Source organism: Nuphar pumila, chromosome 15 (assembly GCF_984573655.1).
Source record: "Nuphar pumila chromosome 15, dmNupPumi1.hap1.1, whole genome shotgun sequence".
Taxonomy (NCBI): domain Eukaryota; kingdom Viridiplantae; phylum Streptophyta; class Magnoliopsida; order Nymphaeales; family Nymphaeaceae; genus Nuphar; species Nuphar pumila.
In genome coordinates, this window is record NC_143263.1 from 5,970,186 (window position 1) to 5,988,092 (window position 17,907).

The 17,907-nt window shown below is 33.1% G+C and overlaps 1 protein-coding gene across 1 annotated transcript in view; it reads right to left on the reverse strand.

Annotated features, from left to right (window-relative positions):
* LOC149814268 (uncharacterized protein At5g03900, chloroplastic-like) overlaps positions 1-17,535 on the reverse strand; it is a 36,181-nt gene extending 18,646 nt beyond the window's left edge. The window contains exons 1-7 of the mRNA XM_089988593.1: positions 17,028-17,535; positions 16,545-16,652; positions 16,358-16,458; positions 16,164-16,244; positions 14,253-14,322; positions 14,096-14,161; positions 11,447-11,536 (exon numbers count right to left, since the gene is read on the reverse strand). Coding sequence (XP_089844719.1) covers positions 11,447-11,536; positions 14,096-14,161; positions 14,253-14,322; positions 16,164-16,244; positions 16,358-16,458; positions 16,545-16,652; positions 17,028-17,408 — 897 coding nt within the window. The 5' untranslated portion in view covers positions 17,409-17,535. The remainder of the gene's footprint in view (positions 1-11,446; positions 11,537-14,095; positions 14,162-14,252; positions 14,323-16,163; positions 16,245-16,357; positions 16,459-16,544; positions 16,653-17,027) is intronic.
* Positions 17,536-17,907: the final 372 nt, after the last annotated feature.

Sequence of the window (17,907 nt, forward strand, 5' to 3'; positions counted from 1 at the left end):
ATGAGGAGATTAAGGAGAGATGGAAAGATTATTTTGATAAGCTATTTAATGATAGTCATGCTCAAGATCTTGGAGACTTCTCCATTCCTTTTCATGAGATAAATCGTGACTTCATGCGCAAGATTCAAAAGAAAGAAATTGCAGAGGCTTTGAAGAAAATGAAATCAAGAAGGGCAGTTGGCCCAGATGGTATACCTATCGAGGCTTGGAAATGCTTGGGAGAGAAAGGTTTAGAATGGTTGACAAATCTTTTTAACTTGATTTGGCGAACAAATAAGATGCCTAATGAGTGGAGAAAGAGTACTTTGGTGCCTTTATATAAGAATAAGGGTGATATACAAGATTGCACAAACTATCGTGGTATAAAACTCATGAGTCATACTATGAAACTTTGGGAGAGGGTGATTGAGTCTAGGTTGAGGAAGGTTGTCATGGTATCGGAGAATCAATTTGGTTTTATGCGTGGAAGATCAACTATGGAAGCTATACATCTTCTTAGACAACTTATTGAAAGATATAGAGAGAGGAACAAAGATTTGCATATGGTTTTTATTGATTTAGAGAAGGCATACGATAGAGTACCTAGGGACGTTCTCTGGTGGACAATGATGAAGAAAGGTGTTTCTCTCAAGTACATTAGTATAATTAAAGATGTGTATGAAGGAGTAGTAACCAATGTCCGCACTTGTGGAGGGGTGACAACCAATTTTCCGATAACGGTTGGGTTACATCAAGGATCTGCTTTAAGCCCTTTCCTATTTGCGATAGTGATGGATGAGCTTACGAGATCAATTCAAGAAAGTGTACCGTGGTGTATGTTGTTTGCTGATGATATTGTTTTGATTGATGAGTCTAGAGCTGGGGTTAATGCTAAGTTAGAATTATGGAGACAGACATTGGAAGCTAGAGGTTTTAAGTTGAGTAAGAGTAAGACTGAATATATGGAATGTCGGTTTAGTAAGCAACGAAGTAGTGATGGGAGTGTAGTGAAGCTTGGTGAGCAAGATATACCGGTGAATGATTATTTCAAATATTTGGGATCCATCATTCAAAAGTATGGAGAAATTGATGAAAATGTAAATCATAGGATAAAGGTTGGGTGGATGAAATGGAAAAGTGCTATTGGAGTGCTGTGCGATCGTAGAATGCCATTGCGGTTGAAGGGAAAGTTTTATAGGACGACTATTAGACCCGCTTTACTATATGGTACGGAATGTTGGGCTGCCAAGAGACATCATATTCAAAAAATGAGTGTAGCTGAGATGCGGATGCTTAGATGGATGTGTGGAAATACAATAAAAGATAAGATTCGGAACGAAGAGATACGTAAGAAGGTAGGTGTTGCACCCATTGAAAATAAGATGCGAGAGAATCGTTTACGGTGGTTTGGACATATTCGGCGAAGGCCTAATGATGCTCCAGTTAGAAGGTTGGAGAAATGGGAAAATATATTAGTTAAAAGAGGTCGGGGTAGGCCTAGGAAGACTTGGATGGAGATGATAGGAAAGGATATGAATGCTTTGAACCTCACCGAGGACATGGCGTTGGATAGAAATGATTGGAGGAAAAGGATTCATGTGGAAGACCCAAAATGAATTTCTTTTTTGGTTCATATCGCTGACCCCAATTGTTTTGGGATGAAGGCGTAGTTGTTGTTGTTGTTGTATATGCATTGCATCTTAGCATATACATATGCATATGCATTTCATCTTAGCATATGCATTGCATTTTAGGATATGCATATGCATTTCATTCTCAGCATATGCATATGCATTTCATCCTATACATTTTGCATATTATCCATGTTATATTTCTTTCATTTTACCCTATAATTTCATTTGTTATATTCAATCTTTTATTTCTTGCCATTTAGTAGTTCTTAATCAAAATTTTCATCTTCTTTCAATTTTAAAGATAAATGCTTGTTAATGTTTAAGTTTGTCAATAATTCCATTATTGCATTCTCATTCAATCCTTACACATTCATATCATTGCATCTCTAATTTCACAATATAATTTTCATTTAGCGCATCTTAATTGGCATCCATTTTTCGCATGTATTTTCTCGCACATTTTACTTTACGTTCTTGTATCTCGTATCTCCGTTGCTTCGTATCATCTTGTGTTTTGCAGAGAAGCACGAAAGATACCGGTTTCTCTTTTAGATTAGGAAAATTCAATAGTCATTTTAAATTTGGGGTTATAATAATTTCATTTAATGAGAATTTCTATTTTTTTACATAGATTAAAATGGATGAGCATATAGTTGTATTTTGAATCTTCGCAATTGATTGTGGCATTTTATTTTTATTTTTATTTTTCAAAAGGCCACTATGGTGAAACACGAATGACACGTGCACCATTCTAATAAGAGGTAAATAATCTTAAGTAGACGATTCAGATTTTTGGCCATAGTCAGAATGCGAACAATACTTAAGATTTTTTTATCTTTTATTGAATAAAATTCGACCTATACTTTAGATCCTTTTTTAAAAACATCATATTTTCGAAAATTAGTTTTCTTTTCTTCTTCTATCATAATTTAAAATTTAAATTAATTTGAGACATATTTGTTGCCATAGTTATGAATGCATTGAAGATTAATTTTATTTTAAATTATGTAAAAATACAAAATTATCTTTTCAAATAAAATCTTTTGAATTTCTTTTATTAAATATATTCATCATAAAATTACATCACTTCATTATTTCTCATTTTCAAATTATTTTAGTATCTCAAATTTCAAAATATTTCAAGTGATTTTCGAAACTCATTTACAAAAACTTATTTTCAAAATAAACTTAAATTTATTTTCACAATCCTGAATTTCAATTTCAAATTCTAATTCTAATTCTAATTCTAATTTCAATTTCACTTTCAAAATCTAATTTCAATTTCTAATTTCAATTTCGAAATCCAATTTCAAAGTTTATTTGTAAATTCCAAATTTCAATTTCTAAATTCATTTTTAAATTCTAATTTTAAAATCCAAATTCAAATTCTAACTTCAATTCTAAATTCCAAATTCCAAATTCCAAATTCATTTCCAATTTCAAAGTTAAATTTCAATTTCAAAAAATCTAAACTTTAATTTCAATTTTCAAACTTCAAATTCAATTTCAAATCTCAATTTCAATATCAATTCTAATTTCAAATTCAATTTTTATTTCAATTTTCATTTTCATTTTTCATTTAAAATTTCAAATCTTAATTTCCATTTCGAATTTTACTTTAAATAGTTTTCTAAAGTCATTTCAAAACATTTTTAAATATTTTTCAAACTGTATTTTCAACTAAATTTCGAAATTCACTTGGGATTATAATATTTTCTAAGTATTTTCAAATCAAAATGAGTTTAAAGCATACATCATATTTTAAATCTTCATTTTTTAAAAAGTTCATAGCACAAGCATGATTCAATATGCATTTAGGATTTTAAAATAATTTCTTAATCAAATTTAGGCAAAGCAAAAGGGATTTATTCGATCATTGGTTCAATTACCCCTCGTAAAAGCGCTAGGAACGGTCAAACCTCGTACCGACGAGCGAGTCCCTATTTCTCATCTTTTTAAAAAACGAAGGTTCTAAAAAGATTTTTCATTCAAAAATGTTGAAATACAAAAGGATCCCGCAAAGGAAAATTTTTGTATGGATACAAGTATCCACCTTTTTGTCATCTAAAATACCCAACCTAATACAAATATCAACAACAAGCTTCATTTATGACAATATACCCTCTGGGTGAGTAGGCACCTATTAAATATATATATATATATATACATATATATATATATACTTCTCTTTTCTTTATTGTACATCTAAAAACCTGATAGAGGTATTTTGGTAATTTCTCTGTACCATTTTATTTTTTGATTTTCCTTTTTTATTTTTTTTATTTATTTTTTTTTATTTAAAGTTATAATAGGACCACATGGGGCCCCACCCATCTAGTCGTTGGGGCTCCGAATGGCTAGAAGGGAGCCCCATGTGGTCCCTCTCTCACTCTTCCTTTCCTCTATAAATTCGAGGGTTCTCCCTCTTGTAAACTATGGCTTTTGAAGCCCTCACTCAATAAAGATCCATATTTTTTAAGTGTCGCATCTTTGAAGGCTTTTTGTGTTGTTCCTTAGTGGATCTTTTCAATATTCCCCATTGTGGGTTCTTGTTTGTCAACTAATGGATCATGTGAATGCATTAAGCATTCTTATTATAAATTTCTGCATACTTTCTAACATGGTATCAGAGCAAGGTAGTGATCGAGTTGTTCTTTGGTGCATCGGGAAGCGTGTTATTCAAGAAATTTTAAGAAAAATGGCGAAGTATTCATTTTTCTCTTTTTTTTCTTAAAGTTATTCGGTATGCATTCTTTTTCCTTAAGTATCATGCATTATGAAGAAATATCTACTCCCTTGATAATTTATATGTATGTGTTTTTCATGTCGTGATGTTTTTATTAAAAAATAATAATAATAAATAAATAAATCAAAATGTATTTTGCACATTTAATGTTTGTATTACTTGATGCTTAATTGAACCTTTGCTTTTTCGTATATACACTTTTTTGTATGTTTTTTGAAAATTTTGAATGATAATTTTTTAAAACCGGTGAACTTGTTTTTCGAAAAACTAGATATATAATTACTCAAAACTTGCTTTAATGGGTCGGCAAAAATTTATGACATAGGAGCTTTGAATTTATATTTTATGCCTAACTTTGTTTGTATGCATACCTTTTATATAAATGGTAAGTATTTAAAGAAAGTTATGTTGAGATTAAAATTTTTGTGAGACATGTAGTGTAAAACTATTGATCAGATACTCTTCTACACTCTCATAATATTTGTTGTTTCGTATTTAAGGTATGTGCTTATCCACTAAAAAATCTTATATGTGGCTTCTTATAATATTGTGTGTTTTTCAAAAAAAATCTTAACATATATCATCTATGAAAAAATCTTATTAAGTTTTAATTCCCTTTAACAAGGCTTATCTAATGCGTCATTTTATATGAGCAATACTTGTTTAGAAAAGTTTTTTTTATGACGCATGTTGAATTAAGACTAGTTTTTTATTAAAAAGAATGGTCTTGTATTACTATCATATGAAATATGGTTATTTTCTTTGCATCTTGATGCTCTTAAAGATTCTTCAATTTGATTGTTGCATAATTGCCTTCCAGAGTTTGTCTCATTGTAAAATTTATGGATTTTATTAATGCTTGTTGCATAATTATTGAATTATGAGTTGGTTTTAACCTTTTAAGTCATATGTTTTTGGTAAACTTATGAGTTTTTGAATTTTTTCTCAATAAATATTTGATTTTCTAGATTTGTGCCTTAGTGCAATTTTATGTTGTTTTGAGAAGATTGTTTGTGAGTATCTTTTATAGATACATTTGTGGATTTCCTTTTTCTTACATGATATATTTCAAAGATACATTAATATTTGTGAACCTTTGTGGTTCTTTTGAGATTGGTTATGAGCATCATTTGAAGTTTCAATTGTAGACTTCATGATTTTTCACATGAGATTTTGAAACTTCATAATCCTACCACCTTTATTAAGAATGCCTATATTGGCCTAAATTTGTTATTTGCTCATTTGAGATTATTGTCATTCGACATCTTGTATTACATAAAATTGCATCTATTATCATTTGGTGTGCATATAATTGCACTTTATATCTATCATAGTTAAGGCTTGATTTGACTCTTGGATTATTTCAAATCAGTTTTTACACATAGCATTGCTTAATATTTCATGTTGTGTTTGTTGCATAATAAGACTTTTTGGTATAAATGTCTTCATTTTGAAGAATTGATTATGTTAAGCATGATCCGTGTTTATGAAAAATTATTGTCATAAGGCATATTGTTGTGCATATGATTGATTATCTACCAGTATTGGATCTTTGATTTGATTTTTTCAAATCGACTTTCTTTATAAAATCACCTATTTGGAAAATGATTTCCATAAGTGTTTGTTGCTTTCTTATGGCATTTATATTGTCCATCACAAACATTATATAATGCATCAATTTTTTTGGCCTTGTTACAGAGATGTTTGTTGGGGTGAGTTGTGTGCACCTCGTGTTATGTCTTTTTAGATGGTTAACTTGTAGTTTTGACTATAAATGACATGTTGTCTGATCTCTATTTGTAAGTGTGTTGTATCACTTGATTGTTCTTTGGCCATTGACTTTGTTATGGATGCTCTTAATTATGTGTACCTGTGATAGATGAATAACTTTTGAAACCATAGTGTTTCGAGATATATTGAAAAATTGATATCCTTTTAATTGCATTTCTATTACAAGCTTTCTTGCCTCAAGTGTTTTTATGCCTCTTATCTAAGTGTCATCATATGTAGACAAGAAATGTTGTTCACACCTTCGTGTGTGTTTTTAGCGCATTGTTGGCTTTGTGTTCTTGCTCTAATAGCTGATACACTTGTTTTAAGTGTTATTATATGTAAACGAGAGATGTTTAGTCACACCTTTGTGTGTGTTTTTAGCCCATAGTTGACTTTGTACTCCTGTTCTAGTCACTGAACATACTTGATTTTGAATGTCATTATATGTAGACAAGAGATGTTTGTTCACACCTTTGTATGTGACTTTTAGCCCATTGTTGGTTGTTGTACTTTTGTTCTAGTCGTTGATACACTCACTTCAAATATCATTATATGTAGACAAAAGGTATTTATACACACCTTCGTGTGTGTCTTTGGCCCTTTAGTGACATTATATTTATGTTTTTATTCTAATCGCTTATACACTTGATTTGTGGGTTTTGGAGGTCTAATGAGGTGACTGCTTGTAATGGATGAATTATTGTTGAGATTTGCAAAATTCCATATTTATGGGAATTTATAATTTGGTTTTGATTTGCATTTTATCATGTGAGATTTCTTTTTAATTCGGTAATAATTTTTTTATCCTTACTACTTGTTTTTTCCTTGCATAGAAAAATATTTGTCGATAAAAGTTCATATCATTGATAATATATATATATATATATGCATATTTGAAAATCACTTAATTTTACCTTTTTGGCATTGATTTCGTTTCATCCTAAGGAGTATAAAAAATTATTAAAATCATCTTTTATTGATAAAATTAATTGTCTCTTCATTATTGATTTATATGTATTAAACATGTTTTCTTTCGTGTGCCCTTGTGCACATCCCTTTGTGAGGAATTAGTTCTTGAATGAACATTGTCTCTTTGAAGACATTTCTAATGCATGAAGCTTTTCTTAAAGCTCTTTAGTGTTGACTCAATAAGAAGAGATATTTTTTATGTTTTTGTGCATATTGAACTCCTTTGTGAGTATTTCTTGTGCATTTGTGCATATATATTTCCTTAAGAATATAGTGAGTTTATCAAAGTGTGTTTGAGTTTAATCATCTTAATGATATTTTCACATAGTGCTCGATTGAAATACGTAGAATATCTTTTGCATGATTGTCTTGATGAATCATATGTTCCTCTTTATCAATGTTTTCTTGATTCATCTTGTTTGAAATATTCTACTTGATTGAAATGCAAAGATATTTTTTACTTGTAGCTCTTTGGTTTGTTCAGAGATGAAAGAAGTACCTATGATATATCATAGAAGGTGCTTGGAGATGATCATTAAAGACAATTGAAGGCTTGACATTTGCAAAATTCTTTCATATGCTATAAAAATGATGACTTCTATTGAAGACTCTTGTCTTGACGACTTGGAATCCTTCCTTTGTATCTTCAGACTTTCTGCTATCCCCACATAAAGTTTGAGGAGAGTGTTAATATATATATATATATATATATACTTTTGTTTTTTTTATTGTACATCCAAAAACCCGATAGGGGTATTTTGGTAATTTCTTTATACCATTTTTTTTTAGGTTTTTCTTTTATTTATTTATTATTTTTTTTCTTTTCTTTTTTTTCCTTTTTATTTAAAGTTGTAATTATTAAGTATCGTGAAATAGGTTGGACTAGTTTGGGTCTGATCCAGACCCAAACTGGGTTTTGCGTGTTTGACTTCCTTGCAGTGTCATTCTTATAATATTGTTTACTACCAAATTGTTCTGTAACTTGTGCTATGTATAAATATCAACTATTAGGTCACGTATGATTATGAAAAAAAGACGTGAACCTATTTCATCTCATAACGCCCTGTCGTCTTCCTCTTCTTCCACCTTTTTGCTCCTATTGCAGATCGGCTCTGGTGGAAACTCAAGATCTAACATGGTATCAAAGCAAAGTTGGATCTAGGGCTTGGTATTATTTTCAAAAGGTATGAACACAGATATTAATGTCTGCTTTTAATCAGGAAATATCCTTCCTTCATCGTTTCTTTATTTTTCTTTTCTGGTGAAATCTGTGTTATCGTATTATTTTCCCTAAATACGATCTCTTCTTCTCATCCCCATCTCTTCTTAAAAGTGTTGTCGTGTTCTCATCTGAAACACACCCTTTTTATTAAAAATTTATTGGTCGTGTTCTCATCTGAAACACACCCCCTTTTTATTAAAAATCTATTCTTCCTTCAAATCGGCTGCAACAGGCAGCATCCTTTCTTCCCATCTTCACCCAAATTGTGACTTTCGCTTTTCTTTTAGAAGTTGTTCACGTGTCTCTGAGACTACCCATCGTATACAAATTTTGAAACTCGTGTTTTCTTGAATCGTCAATTTGGAAACTATTCGTTGTGATCCTTCATCTTAGAATCATGATTTCTTTTATTTTGTTTTCTTATTCTCTCATCTGAAAAATTGATTCTTGATAAGTCTGAAAACACGATTTTATCGTGATCCTCGTGTAACGATCTTTTCTTAAAGGTCTATTAATGCTAATCGAACACGGCGTGTTCAAATGATCCAGTTCATGAACATTGAAGTTCATTGCAATACTCACGTGATCTAATCCCTGTTTCAAAAAAAAAAAAAAAGGAACAGCATATTCATTGCAGTTGCAGATTCAAATTCGGTTGTAACAGGTTCACTTGCTTTTTTTTTTGAGTATTTTCCTTTCATATTTACGTATCCCGTAATCATGGATTCTTCTTCAACTCAGTTCGGTCTCTCCTCAAACTTCCTTAGCCAACTTGCCTATGAAAAATTAAACAATTCAAATTTCCTGAGTTGGAAGAGACAAATAGTTCCTTTTATCAGGAGCCAAGATCTCTTTGGTCATCTGGATGGATCAATTTCAGTCCCACCAGAGTTCATCGCAAAGAAGAAAACAGACGTACAAGGAGCTGCATCTACTAAAACTCATCACGTACCCCAAAGCTTCTTCCTTTTGAAGTAGTTCTCCATTGCGGCGGATCACATCATATAGTTAGTCCCATTGACCTTTAAAGAGAGTTCAAACTTTGTTTTTTGCTCCATGAGAGAGAGAAAGGCAAGAAGATGAACACGATCACACCAATCACGAACACTTACTCCCTTGATCACCACGAGCACCGCGTTCTGAGGTCCAAGAACCCAAGAAGCTCTCATACCATGTCATGAAACAAGCGAAAATACAAAATACAATGTATTTAAGCACAAATATAAGTCCACTAAAGGACAATACAAAGGGCAAAGCCAATATAAACACAAAAGCACAAAAGTGCATATAATGACTACTAAAGGCCAATTAATAGAACATCAACAATTAAAAAATAAATCTTTATTATCTAACAAAATGCTTAAGAAAAAACATTGATTACAAGAAGGGGTTTCAACCAGAGTTACCGAAAGCGCCTATGCAGTAGGGGAAGATCGCTTCACCGATACGTGTTTCGAAAGCGCGAAACGTCGTGCTTCCGAAATGCATGGGGAAGCATCTCTTTTTTTTGGCAAGCGCGCTTCCCATAAATGGGAAGCGTGCTTCCCTTTTATGGGAAGTGTGCTTCCCTTTTATGGGAAATGCGCTTCCATTTATGGGAAGAGCGCTTCCCTCTTTTTTCTTTTTTTTCGCTTCCCCTTCGCTTCCTAGGTCGCTTCCGGTTCGCTTCCTTGGTCACTTCTGGTTCGCTTCCTAGGTCACTTCCGAGACGGTTCGTGATTCGCTTCTAAGTCGTCCCACGCTTCCCGCTTCCTAAAATTTTGAAAGTGCCTTGCTTCCCACTCCCGCTTCCTCGATTGGCAACCATGGTTTCAACCCCTTTATATAGGCTATATGGGATCCACATTGTCGTTGGGATGCTCCCAACCAAGGTTGTATGTATTGTATCATAACCCGTATTGATCGGGCCCATAGTTATACCATATCATAAACGTATTGTAATTTTTAAATAAAAAAAAATCAGAAAAATAGCAAAAAATCTAAAAAAATCATATCACATGATACAATGATGAATTACAAAAAATACAACCATAAAATCACATATGAAGCATTTATGTTTATGTCTCTATGAGCTGTATAAGACATCATCAAGCATCAACTAATATAGAATTATAGATAATATTGCATGCAGATCTCACAAGAACAATGCAAAATATTAAATATTTTTCAATTAAGAACATGACACAAGACTCATACTTTCATATTACATAAATAAAAACAAAATAACCAAGTTTAAGAACAATTAAGTGTTAAATAACCAAGTTTTTTAACATATTATATGATAAAACCTCAATAATCATAATCATCGTTTTCATCATCATTATCTTCTTTTTCTCCTTCGACATCCACAACATCTCCAAGATACATGTCGACATCCACACACGTGTCGACATGGGTTCGGAGGGCAAAATGGAGTGTCTGTGTGACATAGTATATACAATATATACACTCATATATGTATATATATAGGTAAATATAGGTATGTATATAAGTATACATATATATACCAATATATTTAACTGCCATACAAAAAAAGATAAATAAAAACAAAAAAGTAATTCCAATTCTACCCAAATAAACAAATAGAAGATAACATAATATATATACACAAACATTAATATGTATAGACATATGCATACATATATATAATATGTATAAAAACAATTATATAATGTACATTTTAACACTTTTTCACCCCGGTATCATGTCCCCTTATATTCTAGTGATATTGAAAACTCCAAAAAAATGGCATTATCCCCATATCCATAGCCATATCCATGTGACAGTATAAATTATGCATCACAAACAAAATACCAACACCAAACAATAATCCTGTGTGTGTCTGTGTGCGCATCACAAACACACATCAAGGGATTTGACTCACTAGAACTGTAAAGGGTTCAAACAAGAATCCCTTGATGAGGAACTTGATGTGAATCAAATGTCAATCAACCATGCTATGTAGACAATAATGAATTTAAAACTATAAAACTAGAGCTTGACTCTGAAAGAGTACAATCTGTTTATCAGAATATCTCTAGCATGACAATCTGATTCAGATCCATCTGGAACAAACAAATCAAACAACACAACTTTCATGCATTATCCTACTGCCTTAGATACCTTTGTTTCCTCCACAGGAAGCACATCAAGATATGGAGCAAGTTCTTCAGCTGTCACAGTACCACCATTAGAAGCTATGTACTCTCCAATCTGTCATCACAGATCAAAAAGGAAAAAGGTAATTCCCTAAATCTAGGGAAGAAGTACCAAAAGAAAATTCCTCAATGGAAACAACCTAAATAACAAAAAACAAATCAGATGCTGTCTGCAGTTAAAGCACGAGGAAGAAGAAAGAGACTACATAGATTCAGTTTACTGGCATCAAACAAAAGAGTCATGAAGCAGCATTTTGGCCTATCAGAATTGATGGTTATGACAACGATGGAGGTTCAGATTTCCCAAACCATAAATTATCGAAACCCGGAATCCTTGGAGCCAGGATCTCCGTTGGCAAAAAAAAAAGAAGCCATCAAATAAGAGAAATGCTACAACATTTCAAGTTGTAATAACAGAAAAAATGTGTGGAAGCCCATTAGTACTGAAAGGCCTGAAAAAAAATTATAAGCAGTTATGAAAGATAAATACAACAAAACAAACAAAAGTATAGGAGAAACTTTATACATGAAAAAAAATGCTACTAATGCACATTAAGATTCATGTTTCATGCTTTATCAAAATATATAACACTTGTTTTCTTTTTCTTTCCTACTTTTTGTGCTGTTTGTATTCACCAATACAGATTATTATAACAGAAAATTTTTAAAAATGCACTAAACTTTGGGCAAAAATCAAGAGACACACCTAAACTTTTCATGGTTAATTTTAAAAGCCCAGAGTTTACTTCCATCAAAGTTACAGTTGAATGTGCTCCAGAATTGTCAAAACTTATGTGTGTGATTGATTATCGCCAAAACTTTAGGTGCAGCTTTAAACAGTAAAAAAATTCATTTTAAGGGTAAATCAGTAACTTTATTCTATTAACTCAACTTGGATTAATGATAACACAAGTTAAATTGACAGAAAGGTGTTTTTAACTAATGAACAACAAACTTAGGCGCCTTTTTAAGATATAAAAAATGTGTTTTTAAAAATTTTCCTATTATATTTTTAGTCGCAAATATCAGTCTTGGCTATATCCCAGAAAAAAAAAATCTCTGGGTATTATCATTTTTTTCGATAAATATCAGCAAAATTTCCAGAGAATCTCGGAAACTAGAAAATTTAAAAATAGTTGGAAAATAAGAAAAAATATATGTTAAGCAAGGAAGCAATAAAACGTGAAGATTAAACAAGAAAAGATATATGTTAAGCAAAGAAGAAATAAAACATGAATATAAGTTTCCAAGAATTTACCAATATTATTGTGCTAAATTTAAATATCTGATATTTTCAAAATATCATGTTACTTTTGCTTTAAAATCGTTTTTTATTTTAAAGTTTGTCGATATCTATGACAATGTACCACACACACACACACACCAGTTGTCTACACTTTCTAGGATGCTATAGTAGCCATGAGAGAGGTAAAATGGTCATTTCAATTAGCATAGCTGCCACAAAGAATGTTATTGAATGCCACTAAAAATACAGAACGTGGACTTCTCATTTTTTTATGAAACTCTTCACAAAGAATGGCACAAGATAGCTGTCCATTCAAGGCATGGTGAAATTCTTCTTTTGGAGAATCTAAGCCCTACATTGCAGCTAAATCTCATATCAAGCTGTGATGGAATACATGAGTCCTCAAAAATTTTAAATAAACTATAGTAAAAAGTGCCCTACAGAATGGATGAAAAAGAAATGGTAACATAAAGAAGTATAGGAGCAGGTCAAACAGAAAAGAACATCATCCATACAAAGCCCAGACTTACAGAACAAATTACAGAATAGCTTATGAATATTCTACAATGGCTGGCAACCATGAGAAAACATAGAAAAAAAGATAAAAGGGCAAAGAAAATAGAAGTGTACAAACGTCAAAAATTGGATATTCTCCAATATTGCACACCCAGCAAAATGGCTCAAGTATCATAATCTAATCATCAATGTTGGTCATGTGATAACATTGGCAAGGTTTTCACGGGAGTAATTAAAGATAGTGAATTTTCCCACTAAAATCACAGTTTTTTTTAAATGAAAATTTTTCAAATTTTCAAAAGAACTAAATTTCTTGGAAAATCATAACACCATCATGATATTTCAGAGTTCCATTATTTTTATTAAAAAAGCTTCAAAAACGCACTAAATTCAAAAACTCAGATACTCAGTGACTGTGCTTAATATTTTCTCCAGATAACCTAAACAGAGGTGTGCAAATTAGCTGTTTTTCTTTTTGCAGCTTCTCTGAAGTACATAATTAGAAACTCAACTCAAAAGTAACTGTATGTTATTGGCTATAGAGCCCAAGTGGACTTTCCATTACATGCCAGTAGGATTCAGTTATGAACATGTAATGAGAACAATGAGAACCTTGCAGTAGGCCAATGGTACATGAGCCTACAACTACCAATATCAGCAAAGATGTAATTAAGCAAATTCAATAATGACTCCCGGTTTCAGAGGTTAATCTAGATCTTGAATAACATGAAATAAAGAAATACTCAAAATGATGATAAACCAATTACTTGAGCTAAAACAGCTCTATGTAACTAATAAAATCTAAATATTGAACATCCAAATGCAACTAAATGTTGCTACTTGAGAACTCACCATTTTCCATCTCTCTTCTTCAATTCCTTGATTAGGATCTCCATCACCAAAAACAAATGAGAAAACCTATACATATAGCAATTTAAAGTTCATTGAAGTTCTGTGACAGCAAGAACATGACAACAAACAGAAAAATAACTCAACCAGTTCATATTACAGATTCAACAAAATTCATCCCATCCTCTGTCCTTATCTGTCGCCTCCGATAGAAATATGGATCCCAGTACCTGAAATACATTCACAAGGTTAAGAGCAATATCACTTAGATCTCCATTCAGATGTAAATTATATATTATTATTGGCAAGAGAAAAATCTCAGATATGAGTTAGAAAATGCAGAATATGGACTTTGATTTTATAGCATTAGAATAGCATGTTTGCACAAGAGCGCCCTCAGGCACACGACTCCAGGCCAAGGTTGTCAGGCTGGGAAGCAGAAGTGGGACATGATATGGAAAGCAAAAATGATAAGCAGAGCATTTTAAACAATCTAAGAGCCAAGAAGCAGAGAACAATTTAGAAGTGAAACAAGAATCAAGTAAGAACCAAAACATAGAATGTGATGCAAAACAGGGGTAATCAGATGAGAACAAAACAAGAAAAAGAACTTTTAGTAAAAAATGAAATAAAATGAGAAACCGATATGTATTATTTTTTAACTAATTAAAACATATCATTCATGTTATTTTTGTGATATGAAATTAAGGAGTTATAATTTTAAAGAAAATCTAAAATTAAATAATACTTACAATTATAGTACTACATATAGGGCTGGTAAACAAGCCGAATGAGCCGAGCTTGAACTGTTCAAGCTTGGCTAACTCTTTTGGTGAGCCAATCCGAACTCGAACTCATAATTAGCCTGAGTTAAATGAGCCGAGTTCAAGCTGGCTTGTTTACATAAAAAATACATTGTTTGAGTTGAAAGAAATAGGATTACAAAAAAATGCATTGTTTTGGAGCTAGAAGTAAAAAGATTTTACCGTTTTTGCAAACCAAGTAGTTCAATCATATGTTTTACATATACTATATGATGTAGATATATCTAAAATATATTTTTACTACTTAACGAGCTTGTATGAGTCAAGCCGAGCCAAGTACGTATTGTTCATGTTCAGATTGCCGTGTTTATTTTATGAGTTTGAACGAGATCTTTGGGAGCCAAACATGAGCCGAGCCACAAGAATCTTGGCTTGTTTCGCAGCCCTAACTACATAACATTAGCTTTTGAGTTTTAAATAACAAAAAAGTCAATGTTGTCATTCGTTGTTTCCTGATGAGTGCATTGTCAATCCTAAAATAATTAGTCATCATACTAAGAAAATGTACACAGAAATTATTGGATTCCAGAGAAGAGAACAGTCTAAAAGGAAAAGAACGTAAACCATAAATTTATTTTACTCTTTAATAGTTTTAACTCTTTTTAATTCAGATTCCTAGCTACCTTTTTTTAACATATTACAATATTTGATTTAAAAACTAAAATAAAATGGTTTATTCTTGAACATCATGTAAAAATTATTTTTTTTTTCAAAATCTAGAAAAGATGGTTACAAATTGAAGAGAAGCACAACGGAAGTGTGGAGAAGTGCATAGGAAACGCTTAGGAAAGCATGGAGGAAGAGTAAAGCAGAGTGAGGGAAGCAAGATTCCCATCACATTTTGGAAGCACTCGGGCTTCCCAAGAAAGCTTCAGGAAAGGGTGTTTCCCACTTATTATAGGCACTTCTACTAACTCTAGTTAAAGACCCCACGCACAGAGGACAACAACCATATGCTGGTATGGGATGAGAATATTGACTTATTCAATCAGCGTACCAGCACAGCAATGCCCTCCTGAGGAAGCAGGGGAAAACCTTACCATCGGTATTAAGGAAGTTCAGGTCAGTCTAGTGGCTAAACTGAGGGCACATGGATGAAGTTGGCTGAAATAAAATAATGCAACTCCCTTATGTAAAAAATAAACTAATAAAACAATCCATTCTGCTTTATTTGAAGGAAATTCACTAATCTAATGAAACAGAGAATGAAAACCTAAGAAGTTACAAGGAAAAATGTATGCAATTACCAAAATAAATCAGACGGTCGAAAAAAAAAAGCAAAGCCTGGGCTATAGCCTCTTTCTCGTCTTCCACGACTGTCTTCATCGCTGTGACAAACAAAGTAGCAACAAAAAAAAAAGAATTCAAAAAGAATCACTAAACTAGTAAATTGGAGATAGAACTTTTCACTTATTGACGCCATGAAGAGTTTAGAAACTACCTTCTACTTGAAATAAGAGCAATGATTGTAGTGTAAACAAGAACAATTGAGACAATTAGTGCTGTTCCAAAGGAAACCCGAATCAAGTACTCAGCTACAGCCTGGAAAAGCATAATTTAAACTTTATTAAGGTAAGTAGACAAAACATGCTTACAGTACAAATTAAATACATGAGGAATAGGCAAACCTTCGATTTGTCCAGCAGAGGTTCAATTTTCATTCTAACAGATTTTGCAGCAAGCTTGGATCGATAATCCCTTGGGAAGACATAAAGAACATCACCCTCATCGGAGACCTGTCAACACAATCTTGAAAAAGATTGCTTTCACAAAGCCAAAACTTACAAATTTTCAAAGAAGAACGGAAATTACAAATGCAGCATATGCTTGTCAATCATATTGACAAGAATAAAGAAAGATAGCCAGACTCAGTTGAGTTGCACTACCAAGTTTAAATCTCACTGGGGACCATCCAAAACTTGTTTATCAAAACAAAAAGATCAACACAAGAATGCAAGATATTCACAAACCATACATACAACAATCTCAATGTCAACGGAAGTACAATCTCCATTGACAATTTAACCCAGTACAGTCATGCTTCTGCATCAACCTATCGAATTCCGTATGATCATAAACCTTAATTTGAGCCGAAATTCCAGATAATTTACCTCTAAAAACCCTCCAGTATCAGACGCTAGAGCTTGAAGCGCTCTTTCCGCCTCGTCGAGCTTGAGACCGGCCCTGCTGGCTACGTCTCCGATCATCACCCGTCCGCCGAACGACTCGATGGCCTCCATAGCCCGCTTGCGAACATCCGACGGCAGCCGATCGCTCTCGACTCGAGCTCCGGGCTTGAAATCGGCCGAGGCTTGGAGGCTCGCCCTGAGAGGAGGGAATCCGACACTAGGGATTCGAAATCGGCAGGAATTTCCGAGAGTGTCAGCCGGCCGTCTCCGGCGAAGGGGATCAGGAGGCCCACGGAGGACGGGCAGCCAGAGGATATGGCGATCCTTGGCCGTGAGGGTGAGGCAGGCCGAGATGGACGCCATGGAGTGTACGAACAGTGGGCTAGAGGTTAGGGTTTCGAGGGAGACGCCATTTGGAGCTCTCTTTCTTCGTCTTCAGTCTCTTCACTGAAGAAGAGCGTGAAAGAAGGAAAGCAAGAGAGGGATTTCAGTGGCGGAGAGCCTTCTGATTTCAGCGATAAATCTTTCCGCGGGAAAAGATCGAAACGCCCCTCGGACTGTTATGATATTACGAAAAAACCTACCCTCGTCAACAGCCTTGGCGGCGGGAAAAGATCATGTGCAATGTGATTTGATTGCACAAATATTTGTGCATTAAGCACCTGATGGAGGGCGATGGGTGCTTAATGCACAAATATTTATGCAATCATATTGCACTTGATCTTTAGGTCTGGAAACAAGGTTGAACTCGGGTTGGATCTAGGCATTACCTAATCCAAACTTATGGGATCTAACCTAATCAGGTTGAGATTCAGATGGGGAAGAGGCAATGCCAAATCCATGTCAAATTGGGTAATCTGTT